This window comes from Notamacropus eugenii, chromosome 6, assembly GCF_028372415.1.
Source record: "Notamacropus eugenii isolate mMacEug1 chromosome 6, mMacEug1.pri_v2, whole genome shotgun sequence".
Taxonomy (NCBI): domain Eukaryota; kingdom Metazoa; phylum Chordata; class Mammalia; order Diprotodontia; family Macropodidae; genus Notamacropus; species Notamacropus eugenii.
Window position 1 is genome coordinate 203,341,266 of NC_092877.1, and position 27,385 is coordinate 203,368,650.

Genomic DNA, 27,385 nt, shown 5'->3' on the forward strand with positions numbered 1-27,385 from the left:
TAGATCAGTCCTTTCAGTTGTGCTCAGCTCTTTATGACCTCATTTGAGGTTCACTTGGCAAAGATATTGGAAGAGATTGACATTTCCTTCTCCCCCTAGTCCATTGTCTTTATTTCATAATTGAGTAGAGACATAGTAAGATAAATGATTTGCTAAAAGTCTCACAATCTTAGAGATATGAGTAGTCAATTAATTTATAGAATTATTAATTGATTTATTGTGATCCAGGTAAAAGGAAAGAAAAATCCTGAGGAGCTCCTGATTCAGCTACTTCCCCCACCTGGCTTCCTGTGGGTGAATTCATTCCCCCCAGCTTATTCAGGCATAGGAGTTAGTACAAATAGCATAAAGCCTCAATCCTAGTGCTCTCTGCTTTACGACTAAAGGAACAGGAACTCTGAGTGCTCCCTTTGGATTAAGGAGAGGCAGGCACACTTGGGTTGTTGGATATTGCCAGGGAGATAGCAGCAAGTAGAAAGCGCAGAGAATGCAGAGAGATGGGATGTTGGAAGAAGATGGGCAGAATGGGCAGGAGAGTGGAGAAGGAGAGGGAAGTAGCAAAAACAGCAGATCAGAATTGTGAGGACTCAAATAGCCTGGACCCACAACAGATAGAGGATTCTCAGGGTGGGGGAAAGGTAAGAGTTTGGGGATCTCTGTTTTATAGGGTTTGGGGGGGATAGATCAACTCTTATCCATGCCACCTTAGGATTAGTTCATTGACATATCAGTAGCATCTCAAAATTATTAGCAACATGTCAGGGTTAGTTCATTGGCAAAATGTGTGAGATGGCATTCTGCTGGTTTTACTGTGCATATCTGGAATTTATCTGAGGTTTACAAACTACAGGAAGTTAACAGGACCAAGGGACCTTTACATTAAGAGCTAGCTGGCTTCCCTTAATTTAGCACATAGTCTCAGGATGTGGTTTTAGTTTCTAGGAAGATAGTTTTCCATGACTCCTATGCTCCTCAAATTTATGAAGCAGTTTGTAACTAACTGTTGTGTTCCCTTAGTTTATAAGACAGTCTGTAAGTGACTTCTAGATTCCTCTTTGCAATTTAACTTCCTACTATTGTTACATTATACTAGCTACTTATAAACTTCCATGCTATACTAATTGGCACCAGAAAAAGATACAATTTTAACACAGAGGAGGATTCAACACCAGGTCAGTCAACTAACATTTGTTAATTTCTTACCACATGCAGGGATACAAAGAAAAGCAAAAAAGAGTCGCTGCTGTCATAGACAATCTAATCGGAGAGAAAATATTCAAATATTCATGTACAAAAATATAAATAAGTTAGAGGGAGGGAGTCTCATAAGGACAGCAATAAGACAAAGGTGGCCTAGGTCTTTAGTTCAGACTTGAAGGAAGTCAGGGAAGCTAGGAGGCAGAGGTGAGGAGGAGAGAGAGCCTTCTAGGTACAAAGAACAGCCAGTGAAAATGCTCAGACATGGAGGGTGCTGTGTGAGGACCAGCAAGGGACCAGTGTCACTGGATGGCAGAGCACACATGAAGTGCACTTGTAAAGTATAACAAGACTAGAAAGGCAAGAATGTGTGAACTTACGAAGGGCTTTAAAAGCTAGAGGACTTTATATTTGATCCTAAAGCAATATGGAGCAACTGGAAGTTTATTTAATGGTGGGAGAGGGAGTGATGTGGTCAGATCTGTATTTTAGGATTCAGGGTCATTTTGACCCTGAATTATAGGATGAACTGAAGTAGGGAGAAACGTGAAGCAAGAAAGGAGGCCAATCATAAAATTATTGAAATAGCCCAGCCATGAGGTAATAAGGTTTGATTACTCCAAAGACAAAGTTCCACCACCCCCCCACATGCACAGGACCATGAGACCCTTTAGGTTTCTTCTTCAAAGACTCATTCTAATACTCTTATTTTGCTGATCCTCATGCTTTGCTTACAAAAGGGTATGCATAGATAAGGAGTGTGTGTGCTTGTTGACAAATGTTTAACAACTGGCTCTCAGGAAAAAATATACTTTTAAAATTTAATCTGACTTACTAATATTTTCTCCATCACTTTCTTAAATCTACATGATCAACAAAACAACAAATTAAGTTCTGATTTTTAGTCTTTTGTGATTTGTTGAGGTTTAAATACTAATGCTGAAAATTTAACAATCCACTCTCTTTAACCAAAATGGCTCAAAATGATCAGGCTCCAAAATATGCCTGGCATGGAAGTAATAGGTACATAGAATCTATGGTTAGAAGGAACCTGAAAAGTCATCATATCCAACATACCCTGCTTGTACTTTCCTAGGCAGAGAAATTAAGGGTAAAACATTTGACTTTTGTAAAGGCAGTGTAACATATTGCTTTGAATGTTAGACCTGATATCCCAAAGAACTGAATTCAAATCCTGCCTCTGACACTTGTAAGCTATGTGATTATGAACCAGTTACCCTCTTTGAAGGTTTGATGTTTCCATTTGGAGAATGGGAATGAAAAACGAAAAGATTACATGTAGGAGCTCCCTAACATGTTTGTTGGAAGGTTCAAATGAGATGAGATATATAGAGCATCCCTTGAATATGTATTTATTATTTTTGCCTTTGGTACACCCAAGTTGGTCAATATTAAACAGAAACATTGTCAGTTGGTTATGATTTCATTTATCTTAGAAACACAGAAAGGGCCACAGAACCTCTGCCCCTCACTTCCCCACACCTCACCCCCATCCATTCTGGAAGCTGTAGAAATATCAGACGTATTATTAGAGACAGAGACAGACAGACAGAGACAGAAGGAGGGAGAATAACAAACGGAGACAGAGAGACAGGGAGAGAGACAGAGAGCGAAACACACAAAGGAAATGAAAGAGCCTAGTATTCCTAAAGTACCTTAAGAGCATATAATGGCTGGTGCTACTGCCTACCTGTGCTGGGTGATGATGCTCAGCAAACACTGCTGCTCCCACTTAGTAATGGAATTGTATGCCAAAGTGCAGCTCCTTTTTTGCCCTGCCCTCATTAGCTCAGAGCAACAGGGATCCTATTCATCATGATTTAATCATGAGACCCTTTAGGATTCCAGAACAAACTGCCTGCTGAGTTGACAGGGAAGGAAGAAGTGGGCTGGAGAGCTTGGAAAAAATACGCAATGTTCACTCTTGCTAAATGAAAATCAATTTATTTGGCAAGACCCTGGAAGGGAGAGAATAGGGTTAATTAGCTAATGCTTTAAAAGTACATATTGAATTGCAGCATCTCAGCAATTTAGTCCCTCAATAATTGAAGGAGAGAGTCACACAGAGTAGTAGAGAGATGACTTCAAAGCCAAGAAGTCCTGGATTCAAGTCCTGCCTCTGACACAGAGTGGATGACTGACCCTGGGCAAATCATTTAATCTGTTTAGGCTGTGGATAACTCTCTAACAGTATATACTTGGAATAGAAGGTGCCTACCTGAAAGAGTTTCCTCATCTGGAAGTTCACAATGCCAATGGAATCCCAGGTCCAGCCCTAACTTAAAACTGAAAGAGTCATCAATGCATCAACTTGATTGACATGCATGACTTTACATTAACATTATTGTTTTGGCTTGGTTGTTAGTATTAATAATTCACATTTCGTAGCACTTTACAAAGTATTTTCCTCATTGTCACCCAGTGAGACATATTAAAGTACAATGTGTGTGGCGTGTCCAGGGACTACAAGCACCTCTTTTATTTTTTTAAGGAAATACTAAATGGTAACTGTTTCTCCTTTGGCCAGAAACCCTGAGGGTCTTCCCCTCCCAGTTTGATTTTTCTTTTTGATTTACAGATCCATCTCTTGAGTAACTACTTAAAGAGGCCTATTCACTGAATGGGAGTTATCTAACTCAAAGTGAGAACCTGAAAAGTTGAAAAGGTCTTACCCTAAAAGGGTCAGGGTCTCCCATTGCATTCTTGGCTATCTCCAGGCATCTTGATGAATATCTGGCCACTGGACCCAGATGGCCCAGGAGGAGAAAGGGAGACTAGTGACCTTGCACAGTCCTCCCTCACTCAAATCAAAATCAAATGCAAGTCATGTCATCATTCCCTGATGTCATGGTCCTCTTAGAGAACAAAGGACAAACACAACAAGCACCTGTGGTATGGGGGCTTGCTGAGCTCTTTTCAAGTCTGCTTATCTATCTTTGGTGCCCACTGCCACTCAGCTCTCACCTGTGGCTCCAAGAAGCTGTAGCATGTGCAGCAGCCACACCCCAGGAAAACCATCAGAGGGGCTAAATCAGGTGGAGGATAACTGACAGATCTCAAATCTGTAGGTGAGTTAGGAGGATATCTACCCCAAGCATATGAAGACCTCCTGATGGAATAGGTGGATGAGTACAATTTGTGACCATGAAGATGGGTGAGACAGATTCTATGGAACATTCAGAGCTTGGTCAGACATCGAAAGATGCCAGAGTCATCCACCGCCTCCTGGGTCATTGCCAGTCATCCTGACTTTTGAGAGAGTGAGGCTGACAACTTTGTGCAACTCTGCCTCACTCAATCCAATTCATACACTAGTCAAGACATCACCCTGATATGTCATTGCTCCTCTCCAAAAATGAAGGACAAACAACAACTCATTTTACAGAAAAGGAAATGGCAGTTCAGAGAGATTATCTTATATTTGTGAAGTCTCTAATTACAAGAACCAGCACTTGAATCCACTCCTTCTAAACATAAGGCCACTTCTCTTTCCTTTATGCTAACCTACTGCTCCGACAGCTCAACTTTGTTTTATAAAATATGTTCACACAATGACACATGTTCAATAGTGACTTCTCTAAGAATGATAAGAAAGCACAATTGATAATAAAGACTCAGAAATAGCTCAGTGAACCGAAAGACCAGTGAAATAGTGAATCATTGTCTCACGGTCTCACAATTAACCATTTACTATTTACCCCTACATGAGAAATACTGAACAGACAGAAGTTATCATCTTGATGCTCTCAGCAGAAAGATCATAAATTGTAAAACTCTTCATCAATGAAGTTGTTTTTATTGAGGTTTCCTATAATAATAATGGCAATAAATAACATTCATATATCACTTCCAAGCTTCCAAAGCACTTTATAAATTTTATTTCATCTTATGCTTTTATTATCCTCATTTTTATTGGGAAATTGAGTCGTCAGCAGTCTAGTGCAGGGTCACATAGATAATAAGTATCTGAAGCTGAATTTGAACTGCAGTCATCTAGACTCTAGACCCAGCCTTCTATTTGCTATGCGCCCCAACTGCCTCTAAAGAGTTAGCTAGCTGCCTTCTATACCGTCTCTGTATTTTTTTAGATATGTAGACAAAAGTATAACCATGGTGGTACTGCAGTTCCACCTGAGACTTCTTAGTGGATTCACCTATTGATTGAGACATTCAGGATAAGTTGTGAATAATAAAGTCATCTTATAATTGAGGCATGGGATTGACTTTCCTAGTATATAGGGTAAACAGAGTAGAATTCATTCTGAAAGACCATAGTTTGATCTGAACTGGTCATTCTATAGAATCAAGTTGGAAAAACAATTAAACAACTCTAAGGGAGGTGGAGAATCAAGCAACCAAATAATATAATGAAGAAAATGGCCAGGAAACACAATGAAAGCCCAAAGCAGGTTATCAAACTAAAGATATAAGAAAAATCAATCAACTATTTTTTTCCAATTTTAAACTAAATTAATATATTTTTTCTTGTTATTTAGCCTACTTTTGGATTTTCCAGCCTCCTTTCAGTTGAGGCATTATTTTAATCTGATACTCTGATGCACCCATGATTCTACTGGTAGGACATCTCCCTTCAGGGGCAACTGGGTGGCAGGACACTTAGGTGATGCAGGCCTAGGGTCCAAAAGGCCTGAGTTCAAATCTTGCCTCCAACTCTTGCTAGCTGTGTGATGACCCTGAGCAAGTCACTTAACCCTCTTTGCCTCAGTTTCCTCATTTGTAAGATGATCTAGAGAAGGAAATGGCATACTACTCCAATATCTTTGCCAAGAAAATTCCTGATGGGGTCAAAAAGAGTCAGTTTCTATCATTGAAATGATGGTACAACAGCAATTCCCTTCTCTGACTGAGACAGGTCTCAGATCCTCCTTCTCTTTCTGCACAGTTTTTGTCCTTTTTACCATGAATCCTTAATGAAGATGTGCTTATATTTATCAATCACCTGGAAGACAGTTCAAAACAAAGGTGTTTAATGAAATATCACAGTTAAAAAAGTAGCAATGGTACATCTCACACTCCCAAAACTGAGTCTCCCTTTTCTACAAATACATAGACCATCAGTGAGAAGAATGAGCATATGTAGGGAAGACTTATGAAAAGTCAGAAATACGGAAAGTATGTGGCTGGTGCATATGCCTAGACGTTGCGGCAACTCAGGCTTCTCACTCTGTAGCGTGCTGGTGGCTTCTGGTGATATCATCATATTGCTCTCTCTGGACCAGCAGCGGGAGATGTTTCCTGCTGGGCCTGTACCTGAATATGGCACAATGTCACTGGTCTTTCCCATTGAATATGTTTCTGAAATTATCTCCATTTTCTCTTCTCCTCCTCCTCTTCCTTTTTCTCTTCCTGCTCCTTCTCTTTCTCTTTCTCCTGATACTACCACTGAAGCATGTGATTCTGTTGGCATCATTGTAACTTAGTCTTGCTCTCTGCTTTATTATGTTTTCCTAGCAAACTTATTCATCATTTCAGTTACAATCCAGGAGGTTGGTGTGACTGGGAAGTCGTTCCCCAATAAATACAAGTTTGTGTCTCTTTAGTCCTAGGCAGAGGATATAAGCCACTATGCCCAGGTAATGAAAAGCAGGTAGAGTATGCCAGGCTAACTACTTTTCTCTGAACCCTCATATTTGAAGTTGAAATTACATACTTTTGTCCCTGACAAATATGACTTAAGGTCAGAAATTTCTAACATCTTCTCTGACATAATATGGAAAAGAATTTGAACTAGAACAAAAGATAAATTAAGAAGATAATGTCATTATATTTTACCCACATGAATGGCATTTGTGCCTTTGTTATTTATACCTGGTATTAGTAAAACCCCTACCATTGGTGTTATATTTTAATCAGCAGAAAGCTTTGCTGTCTCCACACACAAAATCAGAGAAGAAAATAAATTCCTAAAAAGATTAGCTTCCGTTACAGGGCCAAACGAGAATGTTTTGAGTCATCTATTCATTTCAATTATCAATGTCCTTGAGGTGAATACTTAGATGTTAACTGTATAATAAGAGGTAATTTAAGAAGTGTAATTGTATATCACATATTGTTAATATCAACATGCAAATTAGATAATATTGCTGTTTAGTCAAATGAAATGTAAATCCCTAGGAGACTCAAAATTTCTAAAATATTTGTGACCAAAAAAAGTCAAAAGAAGTCTCAAAAGTAGAAAAAAGTGTAATTGATTTCTAAAACTAGTCTAGATTCTTACTTAGAGCAACATGTACTATTTTTTTAATCTGATTTTAAGGTAGGTTGAACAGAATTGCTAACTAGACAAGTCAACTTAAAAGTTACATGTGCATTAAAATTATATGAAAGGAAAATATAATAACATTAATGGTTCCAAGAGTACTTCTATTTAAATGTCAGGAATAATAACAATGACAGCTAGAATATACATAGCACTTTAATGTTTGCAAAGTACTTTATATATGTTAAACATTTTGTTTCATAGCAACTCCATTTTACAGACAAAGAAATTGAGGCAAACAATCTACGTGACTTGTCCAGGGTCACAGAGTTAGCAGTGTCAGTTCAAATATACATATATCATCCTATAACTTGCAGAAAATAATTTTGTGATGCCCAGGGTGATCACACAGCTGAATTAGAAAGAACACTGAATTTAAAGGTTCTAATTCTAACAATTTACTATTTCTGTGACTTTGAACAAGTTGCTTCCCTTTTTTGATCCTCAGTTCCTCATCTGTAATGTGAGGCTGGACCAGATAACTAGATATTCTCTAAACTCCTCTTTCTAGGTCCTATGAAAATATCTCACATATCAAACGGCACAGAAAATAAAATCTAATTGTCCTTTAAGCTTAAAAAGACCATTCATGATTTTGAAAAGAAGGTACAACTCATAATACTTCAACTACACTATTTTCTTTTCCTTCAGGTGCAACCATCAGTGTGATTATTGATGTCGATATGAACATTTCAGTTATTGTTTCTGCCTTGATTGCAACTCTGTATACCCTGGTGGGTGGTCTCTATTCAGTTGCATACACTGACGTAGTCCAACTCTTCTGCATCTTCTTGGGATTGGTGAGTTTGGCCAACTATTTAAAGCAGTGGTACTGAATCACAAGTCAACTAAAAGACAGTTTATATGTATTTTCCATCATATTGGAACATGGTTATTAATACAGTAATAAACATTCCTGCTTTCTTTAATCCTGAAGTAGTCAACAAATATCCAGTCATTTTAAAAAACAAAATTGAGACAAAAGTATGAACTTAATTTGATACCCAAGAATTGCTTAGGATTTTCAGCATTCTGATGCTTCTCAGTGGTTTAACACGAGGTTGGAGAGATTATTTTTCCTCTCATAGACTCTGACCCAGACTTAAGTGTGAAACTTTCTTTGTTCTTGGGAGATAGTTACTGTCATCAGACTTTGAGAGAAAAAAATCTCCTGCTAACTTATTTGTTTTTTTTTAAGCAAATACTCTAAATCCACTGTGCGTTATTTCAGGTGATAACTTAGGATCAGTGTAAGAATGAGTACACGATTTATAATATATGCATTGTTTAGGAAAAAAACTATCTGTACATGTAAACACATGATTATCTTCTTTACCTTGTATCTCTAACTATAAATTTAAGACTAATTTCTCTGAGGAATATAAGGAAGATTCATTAATGCTTTTCAATGCCATTTGTTATTATTGTTAACACAGGTGGAACAGGTCTATAGGCAGGTATGCTCTTCTGTCATAGAAACTTTCTGCTTTTTACTTTAAAAATACTTTAGAGCATTACAATTAAATGCTATGATTATGGTTTTAGTAACAGTTCACATGTAGGTGCCATGAGGGCACCAGGAGTAAATACACAAATAAGTAAACTCAAATACCACAGTAATAGGTAAAACCCTAAATTCATTATCATTTTCCCCTAGTACATGTTGATACTTTGGATATACAATCCCAACAATGGAAGGTATCTCTCCAGATGAAAAATCCACAGCTCATCAATTCATATCTACTTCTGCATGATTGTTGCCCATGTCTTGCCAGGTAGAGTCCTCTGTGAATCTTATTTAAGGTCCTTTTTTCTCATAAGATGATAGAGGTAGAGCTGAGAGGGATCTCAGAGGCCAACACTTTCCATTTACAGATGAGGAAACTGAGATCCAAGGAGATGAAATGAGTTTCTTATTATCACATAGAGAGTATCAAAGGCAGATTTTGAACCTATGTCCTTTTTCCACATCTGTTTTTCTTTTTCTTCATTATCTTCTAAGCTACTCATACCAGGTACTTAGAAGGGAAAAAGAAAAAAACTGAAATTTAAACCAATCTGAGTCTAGCAGAAATAGCCTTGTTGGAGGAATGTTGAAATTAGTGGCTAAAATCAGTCTTGGAGATTAGGTATGGACTTATTTATTTTTTATTATCCTTTTCCTGTTACATATAGGAACTACTGAGGTCTGTGATGTCCTGTTGTATATCACTATAAATTTTATTTGTATTCTTGAGATTTTTGTTCAATGGAGTCTTTTATTGGTTTTGAGATGCTTTAAATTGCTCAAGTTCTCTTTTATTTATGTTTCTAATGCAACAACAAATAAACTCTCAAAAAATTAAGCTTTCACCGATTAATAGGATAAACTCTCACAAAGAAGAAAATACACAGTTAAAAAGGAATATATCTTCCCAAAGCATATCTGAAATGGGCTTAGCCTGGTAATGCTGTATGTCTGCATTGATGAGGCAATGGATGACTGGCCATATTCAGGTATAGGCCCAGCAGGAACTTCTGAGAAATCACAGATAAGGACACAGGGTACTGCAATCAAATTACACACACACACACACACACACACACACACACACACACACACACACACACACACATACACACGAAAGTAAAATAACGGAAAATGTTAATTTGCTAATCTGCAAACAACTGACTCTCTCAGTGAAGTTATTGTGCAATTAAAGAGCAAGGCATTCATCTCCCCACATTCAAAGTCTCATGGTTTAGAGATTCCTAGATTATCAAATTTATATTTCCTTCTTTGGCTGTTGTCATATTACACTAACCTAAGAAGGAGTGGGGAAATGGGAATGGTGGAAAGTTAAGAGAGTAGAATAGAATAGAATAGAAGCAATAATTTTACTTGAAGGCCCTGAAGACATATTGGCGTTAAAGACCTGCAGTATGACCATGTTTGTGGATGACTAATCTGGAATAGGTATTGATATTGTTGGAATTGAATAAATGTGAAGTCATGTTATTAGAAAAGTCTTTGACATGAGTTTGGAAGTCATGAAATGTGACTACCAGAGAGGTAAGACTCAACCAAGTAATGAAGTCATTGAGTAAGAAAGAAGAGTCAATAGATAGCTGTGACAAAGATGGAGGGAGGAATCAATCATAAAAATGCATCATAATAAAAAAAAATCCTCACAATTGTAAAGGACCTAAGATATCACTTGATCCAATATACACCAAAAGAGGAATCTCCTGTAAAGCTTTGTTAATAAATTAAGTTAATCCATCCTATGCCAGAAGACCTCAAGTGATAAAGACTTCTGTCTTTTAACAATCATTTATTAAGCCCTTTTTAAGGAACTAGGGAAACAAACATAAAAGTAAAACAGGTTCACCCATCAAGGTTCTTACATTCTAACAGGGGAGGGGTATATAGATATATGTAAAATTAGCACAAAGTGAAGTATCTAAAGGGATCAAGAAAGGTTGCATGTAATTGCAGTGCTTGAGTTGAGCCTTCACATTAAGAATATTCAGACATAGAAGTGGACACAGTCAGTGCAAAGGCATGGAGATGGGAAATGGACATATATGTATATATGGATGCATATACATATGGATATATGGATATAGATATGTACACACATATGTGGAGAATAGAAAATAGCCAATATGGCTGAACCATGGAGTGTATAGAGGGAAATAATAAGAAGACTTGAAAGTTAGGAAGGGGCTAGTTGATTAAACATTTTAAATGCCAAATAAAGGAATTTGTTTTTGTCCCTAGAAGTAATAGGGAACTGCTAGAGTTTGCTGAGTAGTTTCTTGACTGTTAGTGGCTATGTGGAGGATGGATTGGAATAAGGAGAGTCTCAAAAGATAGAAAAAAATAGAAAGGTATTGCCATAGTCCAAGTAAGAGGGGTCAAGAGCCTGAGTTAAGATGACATCTGTGTAACTGGAAAGAAGAGGACATATGTGAGAGATGTTATAAAGATAGGAGACTTAGCAAGTGATTGCACATTTGGAGTAAAAATGAGAAGACAAGGATGACACTGAGATTTCTAACCAAGGTGCCTGGGAGGACTTCATATCCTTGATAGCAGTAGAAAAATTCAGAAGAGGTTTAGAATTTTGCTTTAGATGCATTGAATCTGAAAGGCCTACAGAACACATAACTTATATGTCAAAAAGATATTTGAGGATGTAGGTTTGGAGGACAGAATTAGCACTGTAATTAGATACAGAGATACGGTAGTTATCTACATATACAACCCCATAGAAGCTAATGAAGTTACCAAGCAGGAGAGCACAAAGAGAAAAAAATAAGTCATTCTATGAAAGGAAGGAAGGAAGGAGGGAAGGAAGGAAGGGAGGAAGGAAGGAAGGAAGGAAGGAAGGAAGGAAGGAAGGAAGGAAGGAAGGAAGGAAGGAAGGAAGGAAGGAAGGAAGGAAGAAAAAAGAAAATGAAGTTTGTCTGGTATGTCTTGTTCTTGATGAGTTCATTCTGGCTCTTAGTGAATACTTCTTATCTTTCTAAATGTTTATCAGTAATTATATTCTGGAATTTTTTCTAGGAACAAATACATCTGTCTATAGCTGGAAGACTATACTTTATTCCTTTGGGGGAAACTCAAGACATTTTGCATTCTCTAGTCCTAAAATAACTTTTCTATTCCCTCCAATTTTTCAATAATTTTTAACATTAGTTAACTATTCCATTAGTCTTTTTAAAGAACTTATTGCTTAGAATCACAAAGGTTAAGGTTTGCAATGGAAGAGGCCTAACAGACCAATTCATTAAGAATAGCTAGATCCCCAGGTTACTTTGCTTCCTGAACCTCAGTTTCCTTAACTGAAAAATGACAGTAGTAGACAAGATGGCCTCTGTGGTCCCTTCTAGCAATAAAACCATCTTCTTACAAGCTAAACATTGGTCATTTTTGTAATCTTCCTTCCGGTTCATTGTCTGTCAGTATCTTTGGCAGATAAGATAGGAATGCAATAATATTTAGGCCTTTTCTTCACCGTCCTCATGAATTTTCCCATCTACCTACCTCCATGAATATCAAAAGAGGAGAGGTTGTTAGTGATGGCAACAGAATGATGGTCAGGAAGCAACAGTGAGAGGCAAGGAGGATGCTCACATCTTTACCTTACCCAGGGCTGGAGGAGATGGGAGATAGGTAAGGGATTAACTAACACTGGATAAGGTAAGAACAACATCAGAGATTGTCAGATTTCATTTAGAACCAAGAATTCAATTTACTTTTAAAATATTGATTATTTTGACTTTTGAATTGTTTTAAACAATTAGAATCTACTCCTCTCTTTTTTTACCCTATCCCATCTCAGAAGTCTGTCTTACTTCTAACTACTGCCTCTCTTAATCTACCCTGTCTTTTGTTTCTCCCCTTTCTCTTATACCCTCTACCTTCTGCTTCCCTACTGGGTAGGAAAGATTTCTATATTCAACTGAGTCTTTCTGTATATATGTTTGCATTTTCTTCCTCTGAATCAATTCCAATGACAGCAATATTAAAGTATTGCCCACCCGTCTCTTCCTTGAATGCCTCTCTTATTTAAGATAATTTCCCCCATTTTTCCTCTCTTCCCACTTTTCCCACAGCATCCTTGTTGTTCAACCTTTCTTTTTTTTTATTGAGGTCATCCAACATAATTGATTGATGCTTATATTCTCTATATTGACTCCTTCTAACTGCCTTAATAATGAAAAAGTTATTAGGAGTTACATGTATCATCTTCCCATATAGGAATATAAACCTTTTAACCTTATTAATTCCCTTATGATTTTTCTTTCACATTTCCTTTTTTAATATTGTGTTTGAATGTCAAATTTTCTATTCATTTCTGGTCTTTTCATCAAGAATATCCATTTTCCCTCCTGAAGAATTATACTCAGGTTTGCTACATAGATTATTATTAGTTGTAATGCTAACTTCTTTGCCTTCCAGATTATCATATTCCAAGCCATTCATTAATTTTTAATATGAAAACTGAAAAATAGTGTGTGATCCTGAGTTCTATGGTGTCTGAATGGTTTCTTAATGACTGCTTATGCTATTTTTTTGACCTGGAAGTTCTGTCATATTACTGAGAGTTTTCATTTGGGAGACAATCAGTGAATTCTTTCCATTTCTATTTTGCCTCTTGATTCTAGAATATCAGGTTCACTTTTCCTTGAAAATTTCTTGTACTGTGATGTCTAGACTTTATTTTTTTTATTGTGGATTTCCTGGTAGTTTTTAAAAGATAATTCTTAAATTTTCTCACCTAAATCTATTTTTCAGGTTAGTTGCTTTCCCAAGGAGATATTTCACTTTTTCTTCTTTTTTCATTCTTTTGACTTTGTCATACTGTTTCTTGATGTTTCATGTAGTCATTAGATTCCACTTACCCAATTTTAATTTTAAGGAATTATTTTAAGTGAGCTTTTATACTTTTTTTTTTCCATTTGGCCAATTCTGTATTTTAACAAGTTCTTTTTTTTTCTTTTATATTTTGCCTCTTCTACCATTTGGCCAGTTCTGTTTTTTTGAGCTGTTACTTTCTTCCTTCTTTCATGCCTCTTAAACTAAGTTGTTATGAAAAGACATCTCATTTCATGATTTTCTTGCATCATTCTCATTTCTTTTCCAAATTTTTACTCTCCACTTTTTCTTTCTGAAGCTCTTCCAGAAATTCTTGGTGGGTTTGTGTTCAATTTAAATTAAATTAAATTAAATTCATTGATGCTTTACTTGCAGCAGTGTCCACATTGTTGTCTTCTTCTAAATTATGCCTTAATCTTCTCTGTCACCATGGGAGCTTTTTATGGTCAGGTTCTTTTTGTTGTTGTTCTTCCATCATTTTTCGAGCTTTTTTCTTAATTTTTAACTTTATGTTAAAGTTAGGCTATGTGGGAGGGGCGGGCATTGTCTTAAGCTTCAGGTTTTGCTGTGCTGGGTTTTTTTTTTTTTTTTCCCAGGGCTAATTCTGGGGATTTGTGAGTTTTCAGTGCTTCCAAAGTGGTTTGACCTGGGGAGAGGTGTGGTCACCGTTTTCCAGGTCTCAGCTCTGGTCTTTACCCAGGAAGGTCCCTGCTTCCATGTGGCAAGAAGTACTAGTATTCCTCTACACCCTGGAATGGCAGCCCAGAAGTGTGTGTGTGGATAATACAACAAGGTCCTGCACCCAGTGTCAGCTCAGGGTCCCCTTCTGGTCTCTTTCTGACCAATTGTCCATCCCCTTTACCATCTCTGGAATGAAAGCTCCTGAAGCTATTACTGCCACTATTTCAGTCACCTGCAAGACCCTGGACCTGCTGCTGCTTGTCCCACCCCAGCATCACAGCCTTCTTCCTCTGACCACCTAAGTTATTTTGGACTTGAAAAAAAAAATGTTGCCCCAACCTTTTGTTGACATTGCAGTCCAGAATTCAATTAGGTATGTTATTTTAAAGTTATTTAGAGGAGAAAGTTGGAAGAGTTCAAGATGAGTTGCTGCTTCTATTCCACAATCCTGGCTGCTCCTTGAACTATTAAAATCTGAATATGATGTTAATTTTTTTTGTTACAGTGGATCAGTGTGCCTTTTGCGATGTCACATCATGCCGTTACAGACATTGGGTTCACTGCTGTGCATAAAGTTTTCCAGGACCCATGGTTGGGCTCTATTAAAACAAATGAAATCTATATTTGGATTGATAATTTTCTTTTACTGGTAAGTGATATCTTACTCACAAATAAAACATCTGGTTTGTCATGGAGTAAATCTTTTTCATATTTTGACACACACAACAACCAATTAAAAGTCCCTAACTAAGCCAAGTGTCAGGTGGGACAGGAAAGCCCACATTCTGTCACATTCTGTCAGATATTCCAGGTAAACGCAAGGAGTCCTTTCATTTTCAGCGAAGCATCAAATGTATGTGGCAGCATGATGACAATAATAAAAAACAAATCTTAGCTTGTTGATAGAGTTGACTGATGCTAAAGTTAGAAAACAAGGTCAAAGACAAGGGTAATAACTTTGGTTTTAAGACTAAGCTGTTCTTTTGCATAGGTGAAATAGGTAGCTGTCAACACATTATAATTAAGGAAAGGCACCCTGCTAATTATTTTTCCCACCAGCCTAGTATAGTAACAGAAAATCTCACAAAGTCTTTTTGAGTAAAAACACAAGAAGACAATACTAATATATAAATTTTGGATTAAGACTTTAACAACTTATAAAATTCACTTACTCTGGTAAATAGGGAGTGAGCCAATTAGCAGTACCTTCAAGAGATGGAATTTAAAAAGAAGTAATATTTGAGGGAGTGGGTGGGCTGGTAGAAGGAGAAATTGTCAAGAATGCTTTTAAGGAATGGTTCCCACAGTGAGAAACCCTGCAGGGCCCGGGGAAAGAATAAGGAAATTAGATATTTTGAAGGTAAAAGAAGAGGAAAGAATTAAGGAAAAAGAAAACCAACCTGCCAACCTAGGGTTCTGCCCATAGGAAGAGCAAAGTGGTATATTTTCAAAAGCATAAAAAAAGCACAACTTTATTAAATGTTGTTTCTTTGTTTGTAAAAGAAACTTTAGTTTAGAAAACAAAGTAAAAATTACTTACTTTTGCCAACAAGACGATCACAATAAAAGTATTCCTTTTCATAAGAACCTTTCTTTTAAGTTCTTAGTATGATTAAATTTAATATTTACCACATTGACTTAATTTTTTTTTGAGTTCTAGTGGCTTCTACAATTTTTTAATGAAGTTGATGTTGCCATGTGTCCAAAGTTCTAAAAGGAAATTATATCAGAGATGTCTAAAAAAGAATCATGGTTCTTAGAGGTATAGGAGAATATTACTGTTTATCATTTTTCCTTACAAAAACACATGTGATTCCATTGAGCATGCCATGGTTTTAAAAACTTTCCTTTAACAATGTATTTTCTATTTATATATTAGGGTTATACAAAATTCCTTGATGGAGAAAAACATAAAGATAGCTTTTGAACATTATCAAAGTTTGTAAAAATGATGTTGCTTATCTGGGGAGGAGGCATTGCAGGTATAGGAAACAGTCTAAGCAAAGGTAAGAGGGTGAAACAGTAAAATGTGCTTTAAAAGCTAAGAGAATTTTACAGTTTGCCTTGAGAATAAATGGCATGGATAGGAGTAATATGAGATGAGTGGAAAGGTAGGGTGGCATTAAGTCTTAAATATCGGCCAAAAAGAGCTAAAAATTTACTTAAAAAGCTACAGGGTGCTACTGAAGATTTTTTTTTTTTTACCAGAAGAGCAGCATGACTATATCAATACATTCATCATCTAAAATTTATATTGGTACCAAACTATTTGATGATGTATATTGTCCAAGGTTACAACTTCTCTTCTATTAGTCATGCCTTCAGTTAGCACCGTCTATTTAAGAAGGCATGATTAGCCCCTTGCTAAGATAGAGATATGCTCTAGTCTAATCAACAGTGAACTTATAAATCATGTCTTCAGTGGTTTATAATCTAGAGAGATTTCCACAGAATCCAATTATATTTATGTATGTGAATTCTTGTAATTCCAATTTTAACAAGAATCAAAATGTGTACCCTATTTCTGGCAACTCACCATACATGACATGAGAATTTCCTGTTCACTGACTACAGTACAATAGTCATACTTTGGAAATAGAACCATAAATGGATTATCAGGAAGCATATTCTCGCTCTCATTTCTGACAATGTTTTCAGACTTAGGAGAGAAGTATTTGATTTATTTTCAGACGATGGGAGGAATCCCATGGCAAGCCTATTTTCAAAGAGTTCTGTCATCATCTTCAGCAGCCTATGCTCAACTTCTATCCTTCCTGGCATCTTTTGGGTGCCTAGTGATGGCCCTCCCTTCAGTACTCATTGGTGCAATTGGAGCATCAACAGGTAAAGTTTTATCTTGTTACTGTCAACACCGTGCTCACTAATACATATAGACTTGAAACCCCATGTTATTTGGCTGATTTGGATGTTTGTTTCCAACCTTTGAATTTACTTTGTATGAGCCATACAGCAAGTAACAGTAATCTTTAAATGGCTATGTGACCTGAGAATACAAAGTATTACCATTCGCAACTATAGTGAAAGAACTTAACCAAACAGGTGATACAGACACTCACAAAGGATGAAATAGGTAATTTTAGTCATTCAAAATGAAAAAATCTTTTCACATGGAGTAAATCAATCAAGATAAAATATGAAAAAAGAAAACTGTTGATTAGGAAAATATTCACATCAAATATTACTGATAAAAATTGACAGCTAAGATGTACACACACATACACACAAATATGTAATAGTGAATCATTCCCAAATAGGTGAAAAATATAAACTGCTTTTAAAAGAAAACTTGCAAACGATGAATGAACATATAAAATCATACTCCAATTTACTCATTATGGAATTTAAAATTAAAACAATTCTGTACTTTCACCACAAAACCTAAAACTCACCAAACTTGACAAAAAGAGAATGACAACAGGTAGCACTGGAAAGTGTATGGAAAAAGCTATACACTATTATTGGAGTCATCAGTTGGTCCAATGATTCAAGATAACCATTTGGAATTTTCCCAGGAAAGTGAATAAACTGTTCATACACTTTGACCCAGGGATTCAACTAGTACTTTTTTCCCAAAGAGGGCAAAATCATAAATAAAGATATAAAATGTGCCAAAATGTTAACAGCAGCACTTTTTTGTGGACTGGAAACAAAGGATATTGATCAATTGAAGAATAGATAAAAATAAACGTTAAAATATAAGGAATTCAGAAAAAAAGATTTTGTGAACATATGCAAAATGAGATATTCAAGAAGCAAATTTGCCACATAAAAAATGATACAGTTTAGGGACAACAATCACTAAAAGAAAACCTGAACGTGAACAACTGAAAAACCAGGAATGATCCCAGAAAACGGATAATGTCATATATCACTTTCATCTTGGTAAAGACATTAGAACTCCAAGAATGCTTTATTTCTTATCAAAGGTCTCTATATCAGGTGTTTCCTTAACTGTTTTTTTCCTTTGTTGTTACAAAGAAGGGTTTAATATGTGTTGGGGGAGGAGTGTATTGGTATATTCAGAAGTGACTAGATGTAAAAATAAAGGCATTAAAGAAAACTTTTTAATGAGCCTTGAAAGATGTTGGTTTTATAGCTTCCGTGAGTCAAGAAGCCCAAATCACTTTTCATGAAATCTGGGTTACATTTTATAATCTTCCATGATAGTTGTCAAAGAAGAATATACTATAGGGAAATGCAAACATCCTTGGGACCATGGGGGACCAATTCTAATGCTTTTCCATAGTGCTTGGTACCCCAGGCTCAAAAGTTCCAGTTCATTCTCATGAGAAGGCGGAAAAATAATTATCAGGGAATAATAACAATAATAAACAGGGAAGAAATAACCTTCATAAAGTAGAAGCTTTTAAAATAACTTGATTGTCTTATTCCCATTTTTAGCAAGAAATGCATGCTGAATTCTCTCAATATTTGGCCATAAAGCATTACAAGACTCTTCACTTAAATTTACTGGTCTCTGGGAATATATAGTCTCAGAGAATCATTGAAATGAAGTGTTGAAAGGTTCATCTAGTCCAAGTCATACCTAGAAAAGAATTTGCTCTGTAACACAATGGACAAGTGCTCATTTGGGATTTGCTTAAAGATGTTCGTTGAAGGAGAACTCCTTCCTAAGGCAGTCCATTTCCCTTAGATCAGCTGGCCTCTGTCCCCAAACAGAACTATACTGAGAACATATAGCATGGCCCTTGCCCTTTTCCCAAGTTTCTCTTCTCTGGGTTAAACAAACATGTTTCTTTAACCAATCTTCATATGACATGAAATTGAGATCCTTCAGCCTCCTACCGGACCTCCCCTACATATTCCTCAACTTATCAATGTCTTTCCTAAAAATGTTGAACTCAGAACTAAAGGTCTGTATTTGAATTCTAGTTCTGTCTCTTTTATGTCCATGAGACCTTGGGTAAGTCACTTGATCTTGATACTGGGAATTAGTTTCCTTATTTATAAAGTGAAGGCATTTTTTGAGGGTGTGGGGGGAAGGATCCTTTCTAATATTTTCAGTTTCTGATGTTTTCCAGTTCTGTATGCTCATGATTTAAATGAATAATGTATCTGATTTTTACAAATTTTAATCCAACAGACTGGAATAAGACTTCGTATGGTCTTCCAGAACCCATAGAAAGGCAAGAAGGAGATATGATTTTGCCTATTGTGCTGCAGCATCTCTGTCCAATATATATTTCTTTCTTTGGTCTTGGTGCAGTAGCAGCTGCTGTAATGTCATCTGCTGATTCTTCAATCCTATCAGCAAGTTCAATGTTTGCTCGAAATATCTACCAACTGTCATTCCGACAAAATGTAAGTATCAATTTAAAAATAATCGTTCTGTCTCTCTTTTCCCTGAGGAGGAATGTGTGATTCCCATTTCACTTTAAGGGTATAAAATAAGTTGGGACATGATCCTATTGAAGTTGAATCATTATGTAAATGCAAACCATAATGCATGTAATTATTAGTCGTAGTATTGATGGAGACAAATCAGTTGAATGGATATAAGCTTATTCCCCTGTACAGCAGGATCTGGATATAAATAATCTTTTGGCTTGATTTTCACTTTATATCTACAAAGATGCTTATTAGTATCTCATTAGCCAAAGTGACCAAGTGCCTAAGTCAATGCAGCTTCAAGTTACATTCAATAGTTCATCTTAATTCAATAAACTTGTATTAAACAATTCAGATTTATTGCAAACTGTGGAAGACACTATGCTAGGCACAAAGAGAAAATCAGCAACAAACCCCTGTTCTTAAGCTTATGGCATGGATAACAGATAAGTAATACATTTGAAGAGGGAGCAAGATCATCCAATATGCAGGTGAGGTTCTCAGGCAGGACCTCATGTATAGATGACACCTGACTAAGTCTTGAAAGAAACTCAAGTATTCTAACAGGTATATGTGAGGAGGGCATATATTTCAATCATGCGATGAAGCCTGTGCAAAATCACAGACTGAGGTGGAACATAGAGGCAGCTAGATGACATAGGGGATAGATGACACTTGACCTAAAATCAGGAAGATCAGAGTTTGAATCCTACCTCATGTTCTTATTATCTCTGTTACTCTGGGAAAATTATTTAGCCTCTCTCTCCCTTAGTTTTTTAATTTGTAAAATGGGGATGATAATAGCACATGCTTCCCAGAATTACAAGGATTAAATGAGATAGTAAAGTGCTTTACAAATAGAAACATTAATGTTCTATATAAATGCTAGTTTTTATTACATAGAATTCAGAGAAGAATGGGGCTTGATTAATTTGGTTAAGAAGTTTAGCTGGAATATAAAATATGTAAAGGGGAGTAATATAAAATAAAATCTGCAAATGAATGAGACTTCTCCTAAAGGTACTTTAAGTCTCTTCTAACAAAATTGACCTGGCTGATGATACATGTACGTGTTAATAACATCTGATATTTTTATTGTACTTTGCAAAATGCTTTACACATACCATTTTACTTGATCCTCAGTATAGGTGCTACAGGTGTTACTGTACTTATACTGCAAAAAAGGACATTGAGGCTATGGATATAACTTTGGACTTGGAGTCAGGAAGATGGGTTCATATCACACTTAATTTGCTTGCTAGCTATATAATCCTTAGCACAGCAATTAAATTCTCCATACTTCATTTACCTCATCTGTAAAATAAGGGAATTGGACTCAATAGCCTCTAAGATCCTTTCTACTTCTATTCCTATGATTCTGTAATTTCCAATAGTCATAAGAGAATAAAATATTGAAGTTAGAATTTGAATACAGGTCTCTGCTGACTCCATGTTTAGTGTTTTTTCTACTAGCCTGTGTTAATAAGATTTTCTCTCATAGCCACTGAAACAGAAAAACAGGCTCATCTCATTTGTTAGAATTTTTGTTGTTCAGTCATTTCAGTTTTGTCTGATTCTTCATGACCCCATTTGGGGTTTTCTTGGCAAAGATATTGTAACGGCTTACCATTTCCTTCTCCATCTCATTTTATAGATGAGGAAACTGGGGCAAACCAAAGTGACTTGTCCAGGGCCACACATCTATTAAGTGTCTAAGACCAGATTTGAATTCAGGAAGATGAGTCCTTCTGACTCCAAACCAAGTATTCCACCCACTCTGCCACCATTTGGTCGCATAGTGGAGTGCTAGATTGTTGAAGGACATGGAGAGATCAGAGAACATACCCTCCCAATACATGTTTACTCTCTCCAACTCATACCCCACCACACCCTTGGCCATAATGCTTTTAGGGAGTCCTAAAGCCAGGGTTTGTGCTCTCTACTAAGTCAAATAAATGTACAACATGTATCCATAAAGTATACAAAATGAAATAAACCTTTCTTTATTATTAGTCAGTTGTCATCTATACATAAGGTCCTGCCTGAGAACCTGCATATTGGATGATCTTAATCCCTCTTCAAATGTATTATTTATCTGTTATCCATGCCATAAGCTTAAGAACAGGGGTTTGTTGCTGATTTTCTCTTTGTGCTTCGCATAGTATCTTCCACAGTTTGCAATAAATCTTTATTATTATAAGTAAGAACATTTAGGTCATTCCTCCATTCTCTCAGATAAGCCTGTCCACTTCCTTTCTCATCCTTTATAATAGAAGGAATATGAGTTCTTAACTGTATTCTTCCATCTCTTCATTATGGAAGACATATAGAATCTTTGAAATGACCCTCTACTAGGACATCATTAGTACATTGGACATGGACCCTGTGGATTAACTTTATTTTTGTATAAAAATAACTAAACCACAGAACATGCTACAAAATTTGAAAAATAAAAGAAGACACCACTTTTTAAATTGAAACGAGTCAATCCATTAATACTGTGAATTTTTGTTTTAGGCATCTGATACCGAAATCGTCTGGATTATGAGATTAACTGTGTTTGTTTTTGGAGCAGCAGCTACCACAATGGCCCTTTTAGCCAAATCAGTTTATGGACTCTGGTTTCTCAGTTCTGACCTTGTTTACATAATCCTCTTTCCTCAACTCTTGTGTGTACTCTTTATCAAGGGAACCAATACATATGGTGCCATGGTGGGATATGTGCTTGGTCTCCTCTTCAGAATAACTGGAGGAGAACCATATCTTTACCTGCAGCCATTGATCTTATATCCTGGTCATTACCGTGATGAAGATGGCATTTATCACCAGAGATTCCCATTTAAAACATTTGCTATGTCCATCTCCTTCTTCACCAATATCTCTGTCTCTTATCTTGCCAAATATCTATTTGAAAGTGGCACCCTACCTCCCAAGTTAGACTTCCTCGATGCTATAGTCGCCAGGCACAGTAAAGAGAATATGGACAAGACAATTCTGGTCAAAAACGAAAATATTAAATTAGACGAACTTGCACCTGTGAAGCCTCGGCAGAGCATGACTCTCAGTTCAACTTTTACAAACAAAGAGGCCCTCCTTGATGTCCCATCAAGCCCAGAAGGCTCCGGTACTGAAGATAACTTACAATGACTCCAGTGAAATGAAATACTGTTTCCCCAGGAAGGTACTGCAATCACATAGACTAGAGAGGATGATATGCAGCATTTAAGGGAAAAGATTAAGCATAAGTAAGACTTCAGAATGTTGTGTAATTAAACACCACTGCACCAATCCAAGACCCATCAAGACGGATGGGTGGGCCACCTTCTATGAAATCAGTGACTAGGTTTATTACATTCATTGTTGTTTTAATAACATTTCTAGATAGTTTTACAAATATCCAGGAATGAGGTCATCTCCTATTGGAAAGAGACAGCAGCAAAGGATTTCTATTTTTCAAAATGTATACATTTTATAGGAACCCCAGGGGGAGTAGATAATTAGAGCAGCAGCTGAAGGAAAATTGATGTTCTCAAAGTCTTGTGAGATGATCCATACAGAAAAAATAAGTATCCTTTCTTTTTACACTAAGTGAACAGCATACTGTCATCTTTCTAAAAAGTGTCCTGGATTAGCCACTAAATTGTTCTTGAAATGAGGTTTCAGAAAATCCTCTAATATCTAATGAAATAGAAGACTGAAAGGCTATCAGCTTGGTAACATAGTTTTTATTTTGCTTTTGCAGGTAGGGATTTTCATAGGAATGGTTGCTAACCTATTGTTCTAAACCCAGACTCCAGATATAAATTCATCTTCAAGTGGGTGCTGTCTGATGTGCAAGGTTTTAGGCAAACAAAATCTGCTGTCAGCAAGGAAATCTTTGGTTCCCTGAATATGACCACCACGAATATCTATTTACAGAGTATACCTAGAAGCAGAATAGAATTATTAGAAAACTTGGAAGCAATAATTTGAGCTAGAAATTCAACAGAAGGGACTAGGGAGATCAATAGACATTTATGCTTTGCCTGAAGTAAATATATTTTTGCCATCATGAAAAAGAACAGTTTCTAGCTTCACTTTTGAAATCGATATTGGAAGGCAATATCAAGGCAGATGAACATAAATGTTGTTACGAGCACAGCTCAGGCTAAGCTTACTAAAAAGCAAATCATTAAATCATTGTGTATTTTACTAAATATTTCCTACCAGCATGTCATCTCCCTGGCAATCATCCTAATAATAGGAAAACTAGAAGATTAAAAATTACCTATCCTTGGATTTGGACACTGTGGCATTTACTGACTCCCAAGCTCATTCTCCAGATTGAGTGGATAATCACCACAGAAGAGAGTCCGGTGAATATAGAAACCAAGATGAAAGAAAAGAAGCAGAAAAGTGGAAATAAATCCTGCTGCCAAAAGGAAGAAGCCATCAATTTCAACGTTTGGTGTTACCATAACTTTCATGAGGTTGTTCATTATATTATTTTTGCTCCTTTTATGGAGTTTTAAAGAAATATATGTACATATTATACATAGCATATCTGTATAATTGTATGCATTCATTTTGGAATCTTAAAATAATTTCTCCACCAACCACATTTCTATTATAACTTGAGTTGTTTGTGTAAAATTAAAGTTAGGAGCTGATCAATTAAGCAGATTGAAAAGTTGAATCATTGTGGCCTAAAGTTTTATTCTCCTAGTAATTGAGTGTTACCCCTATATAGACAGCAACCAAGTTGATTTAGCTTTCAGTATAGACTATAAATATTCATATTCCTGAAAGAAGAACTAGTTTCTGGATTTCCTTTGTAATTTTCTTAAAGTACTGAATGAAACATAGATAACCTTCATTCCAAGCAAGCTTTATGCACAGAATTGAACTTTCAGAGTGAACGGAATAAATAATAACCACTTTATTATCACACGAGTTTCCAGGTTCTCAGGCTGAAATTTACCATATATTCAATTGTCTGGCAATCCTTATGAAGTGGGATGGTATGGCCCACTCTCCACTGGCCACTAGAAATACTCGGATACAAGGAAAATTCAATCCAAGTATTTAATAAGACAAAGTTAGGTGTAGAGAAGAGAAACATTCCAGAAGCTGAGGCTATGTAGAGTCAAGGAATCTCCAGGCAAGGATGAAATTCTACTGGTCCAGTAGAAGGATTCTGAGAAAGGTGAGAGAAGAGCCCAAAGCCAGAAAGTGCTGGAAGTTTCCAAAGGAAAAGTCGAACTTCTGGATAGAAAGGACAATTCCAAGAACACATAATGATGCAGGTATACTAGAATTGCCAAAATGTCACAGAAATATCGATCTAAAACCTTTTGCTACAATACAATTTCCATTTGGGATAAGGAATAGTATTTCTTTCCCATGAGAACATAATTCCAAATTTATAATGGAAATTGTTAAGAAAATAGTCACTTTACAAAAAAACATATTCAGGCTTCTGGGGTCTCTTCCAACCTTAAATCTGAGATAGTATGATTTGAGTAGAAATTTGTTAGAACACACATTTCATAAATTAAGGAATTGTCTGCAACGATAGTAAGGTTAGGGTAGGTTCTGTGACTTTATTGTATTGGGAATCCCTAGGTAAGGGAATTCTTCTCTCAAAGCAAATCTGTATTTGCTCTGCAATTTAGAATGTTGGAAAGTTAGGCCCACTACTTGTGAGTAAAGGATTCCCGATCTGGCTGCAAATTTTATTATCATGTGTTTTTAAATGACTGGGAATGACATGCTTCCATGTTTCTAGGTGTTTCAAGAGTTGATATGTAACATCTAGCTTTTTTTGGTTAACTGAGATGTTAAAGATTAGCCCAAGTAAACTATTCACTATATTGTCGAAATTCAATTCAATATTCAACATTCAACAATACTCAACAAATTCAATATTTAGTATATGTATAGATAAAATAATCTTGTGAGACTGAACTGAATGTGAACTTGAAAGGCATAAACCTAGTATGATGGTTGCTGGATTTTGATTATTATTTTTATGCAGTGAACTGAGTTAATATTTTAAATATAAATGACCATTTTCCCTTCCAATCTTCAAGCTGATTTGCTCTAGTATAATGTGCAATTAGTAACCAATTTATTGTAAGTCTGCTATTAGCCAGGCTTATGCATATGGTGGTTCTAAAATATATATTTTTTGTCTGTCAAAAATATTATGTAAAACTACGCTTACTATTAGCTAGATTAAACATAATAGATGTATATGTTTTCAATGCAATAGTACTGTATTAAATTGTGCCAATATAATTCAGGATATCATTGTCTAGGTTTGCCTTTTTCTTTTGGCCGTCCCTTGAATCAAATAGAAATGAATTTTATTAGTCAGTAGGGTAAATGGTGCTTTATGAAAACTATGCAACAGAAATTAAATAAAACTAACCCATTAATGAAGTCAGTGTACATGCTCAGTGAAACTGCTGCATTGTATGTAATTCTTGGGGGAAAACATATACACAAATGCTGAAAGAAAGAAACGCCACAGAAAATGAGCCCTGTCCATAGGGCTTTAGTTATGTACGGTAGTATCCAGAACTCAAAGGATCCCAAAACCTTAAACCTACTGCACTCTGAAGCTCATATAACACTAGGCAGTTGCCTAAGGGCTCCCTTCTGGACCCTCCTGGCTTCAGAGTGATTATCAATAGTAACTGTTGCTGTTTCCCTCCCAGCCTGATGTCTTCATTTTTCTTTGCCTTATTAAAGGGGCCACCCAGGCTATTTCTTAAACAGGCTTATTCAATGAATGGGCATTACCTTACCCTTCATTTTTTTTTTTTTACCTCATTAAAGGGGCCATACCCTGGCTACTCTTAAACAGGCCTATTAAATGAATGGGTGTTGCCTCACCCTAAGTGAGTACCTGAATAGACCTTGGCCTAAAGGGGACAAGATCTCCCAGTGCATCCTGGGTCATTTCCAGCCATCCTGATGTTTCAGATGACTCTGGAGGAGAAGTGAGGCTGGTGACCTGCACAGCCCTCCCTCACTCAAAACAATGTCAAGTGCAAGTCATGTCACCATTTCTCTGATGGCATGGTCTTCTTCAGCAAGGAAGGATGAACACAACAACAACAATCTAAATCTAAGACAGCTAACTGTCAAATCTCATCTTCTTGTGCTTAAGGCCATTGTCCAAATAATTCTTGTAGCATCTTTAAGTACTTTTTTATCTGAAAAGGTCTTCCACATTCCTATCCTAAATTTCTTCTATTATTTTTGAGCTGTATTGTGGACAATCACATCTCTCAACCCTTGGTTTTAAAACAATACTGTTGGGTGGGTGTGAGAAGTAGGGTATTAATAATGAACTCTTGAATGAAAGAAGCAAGGACATCAGGAAAATTTGCCCTAGAAAAGTCCCCAACCTTGGCCAGTATTGCAGAGCATTATGGATAAACATTAAGGATTCTAAAATCTCAGTGTTGGGAGGAACTTAG

General features: G+C 36.3%; 1 protein-coding gene across 5 annotated transcripts in view; it reads left to right on the top strand.

Moving 5' to 3' along the window:
• SLC5A7 (solute carrier family 5 member 7) overlaps positions 1–26,339 on the top strand; it is a 38,165-nt gene extending 11,826 nt beyond the window's left edge. For all 5 annotated transcript variants that reach the window (XM_072621792.1, XM_072621795.1, XM_072621793.1 and 2 more), the window contains 5 exons: positions 8,150–8,298; positions 15,052–15,195; positions 17,237–17,390; positions 19,672–19,889; positions 22,434–26,339. In XM_072621792.1, the coding sequence (XP_072477893.1) occupies positions 8,150–8,298; positions 15,052–15,195; positions 17,237–17,390; positions 19,672–19,889; positions 22,434–23,063 (1,295 nt within the window). In that variant the 3' untranslated portion in view covers positions 23,064–26,339. The remainder of the gene's footprint in view (positions 1–8,149; positions 8,299–15,051; positions 15,196–17,236; positions 17,391–19,671; positions 19,890–22,433) is intronic.
• Positions 26,340–27,385: the final 1,046 nt, after the last annotated feature.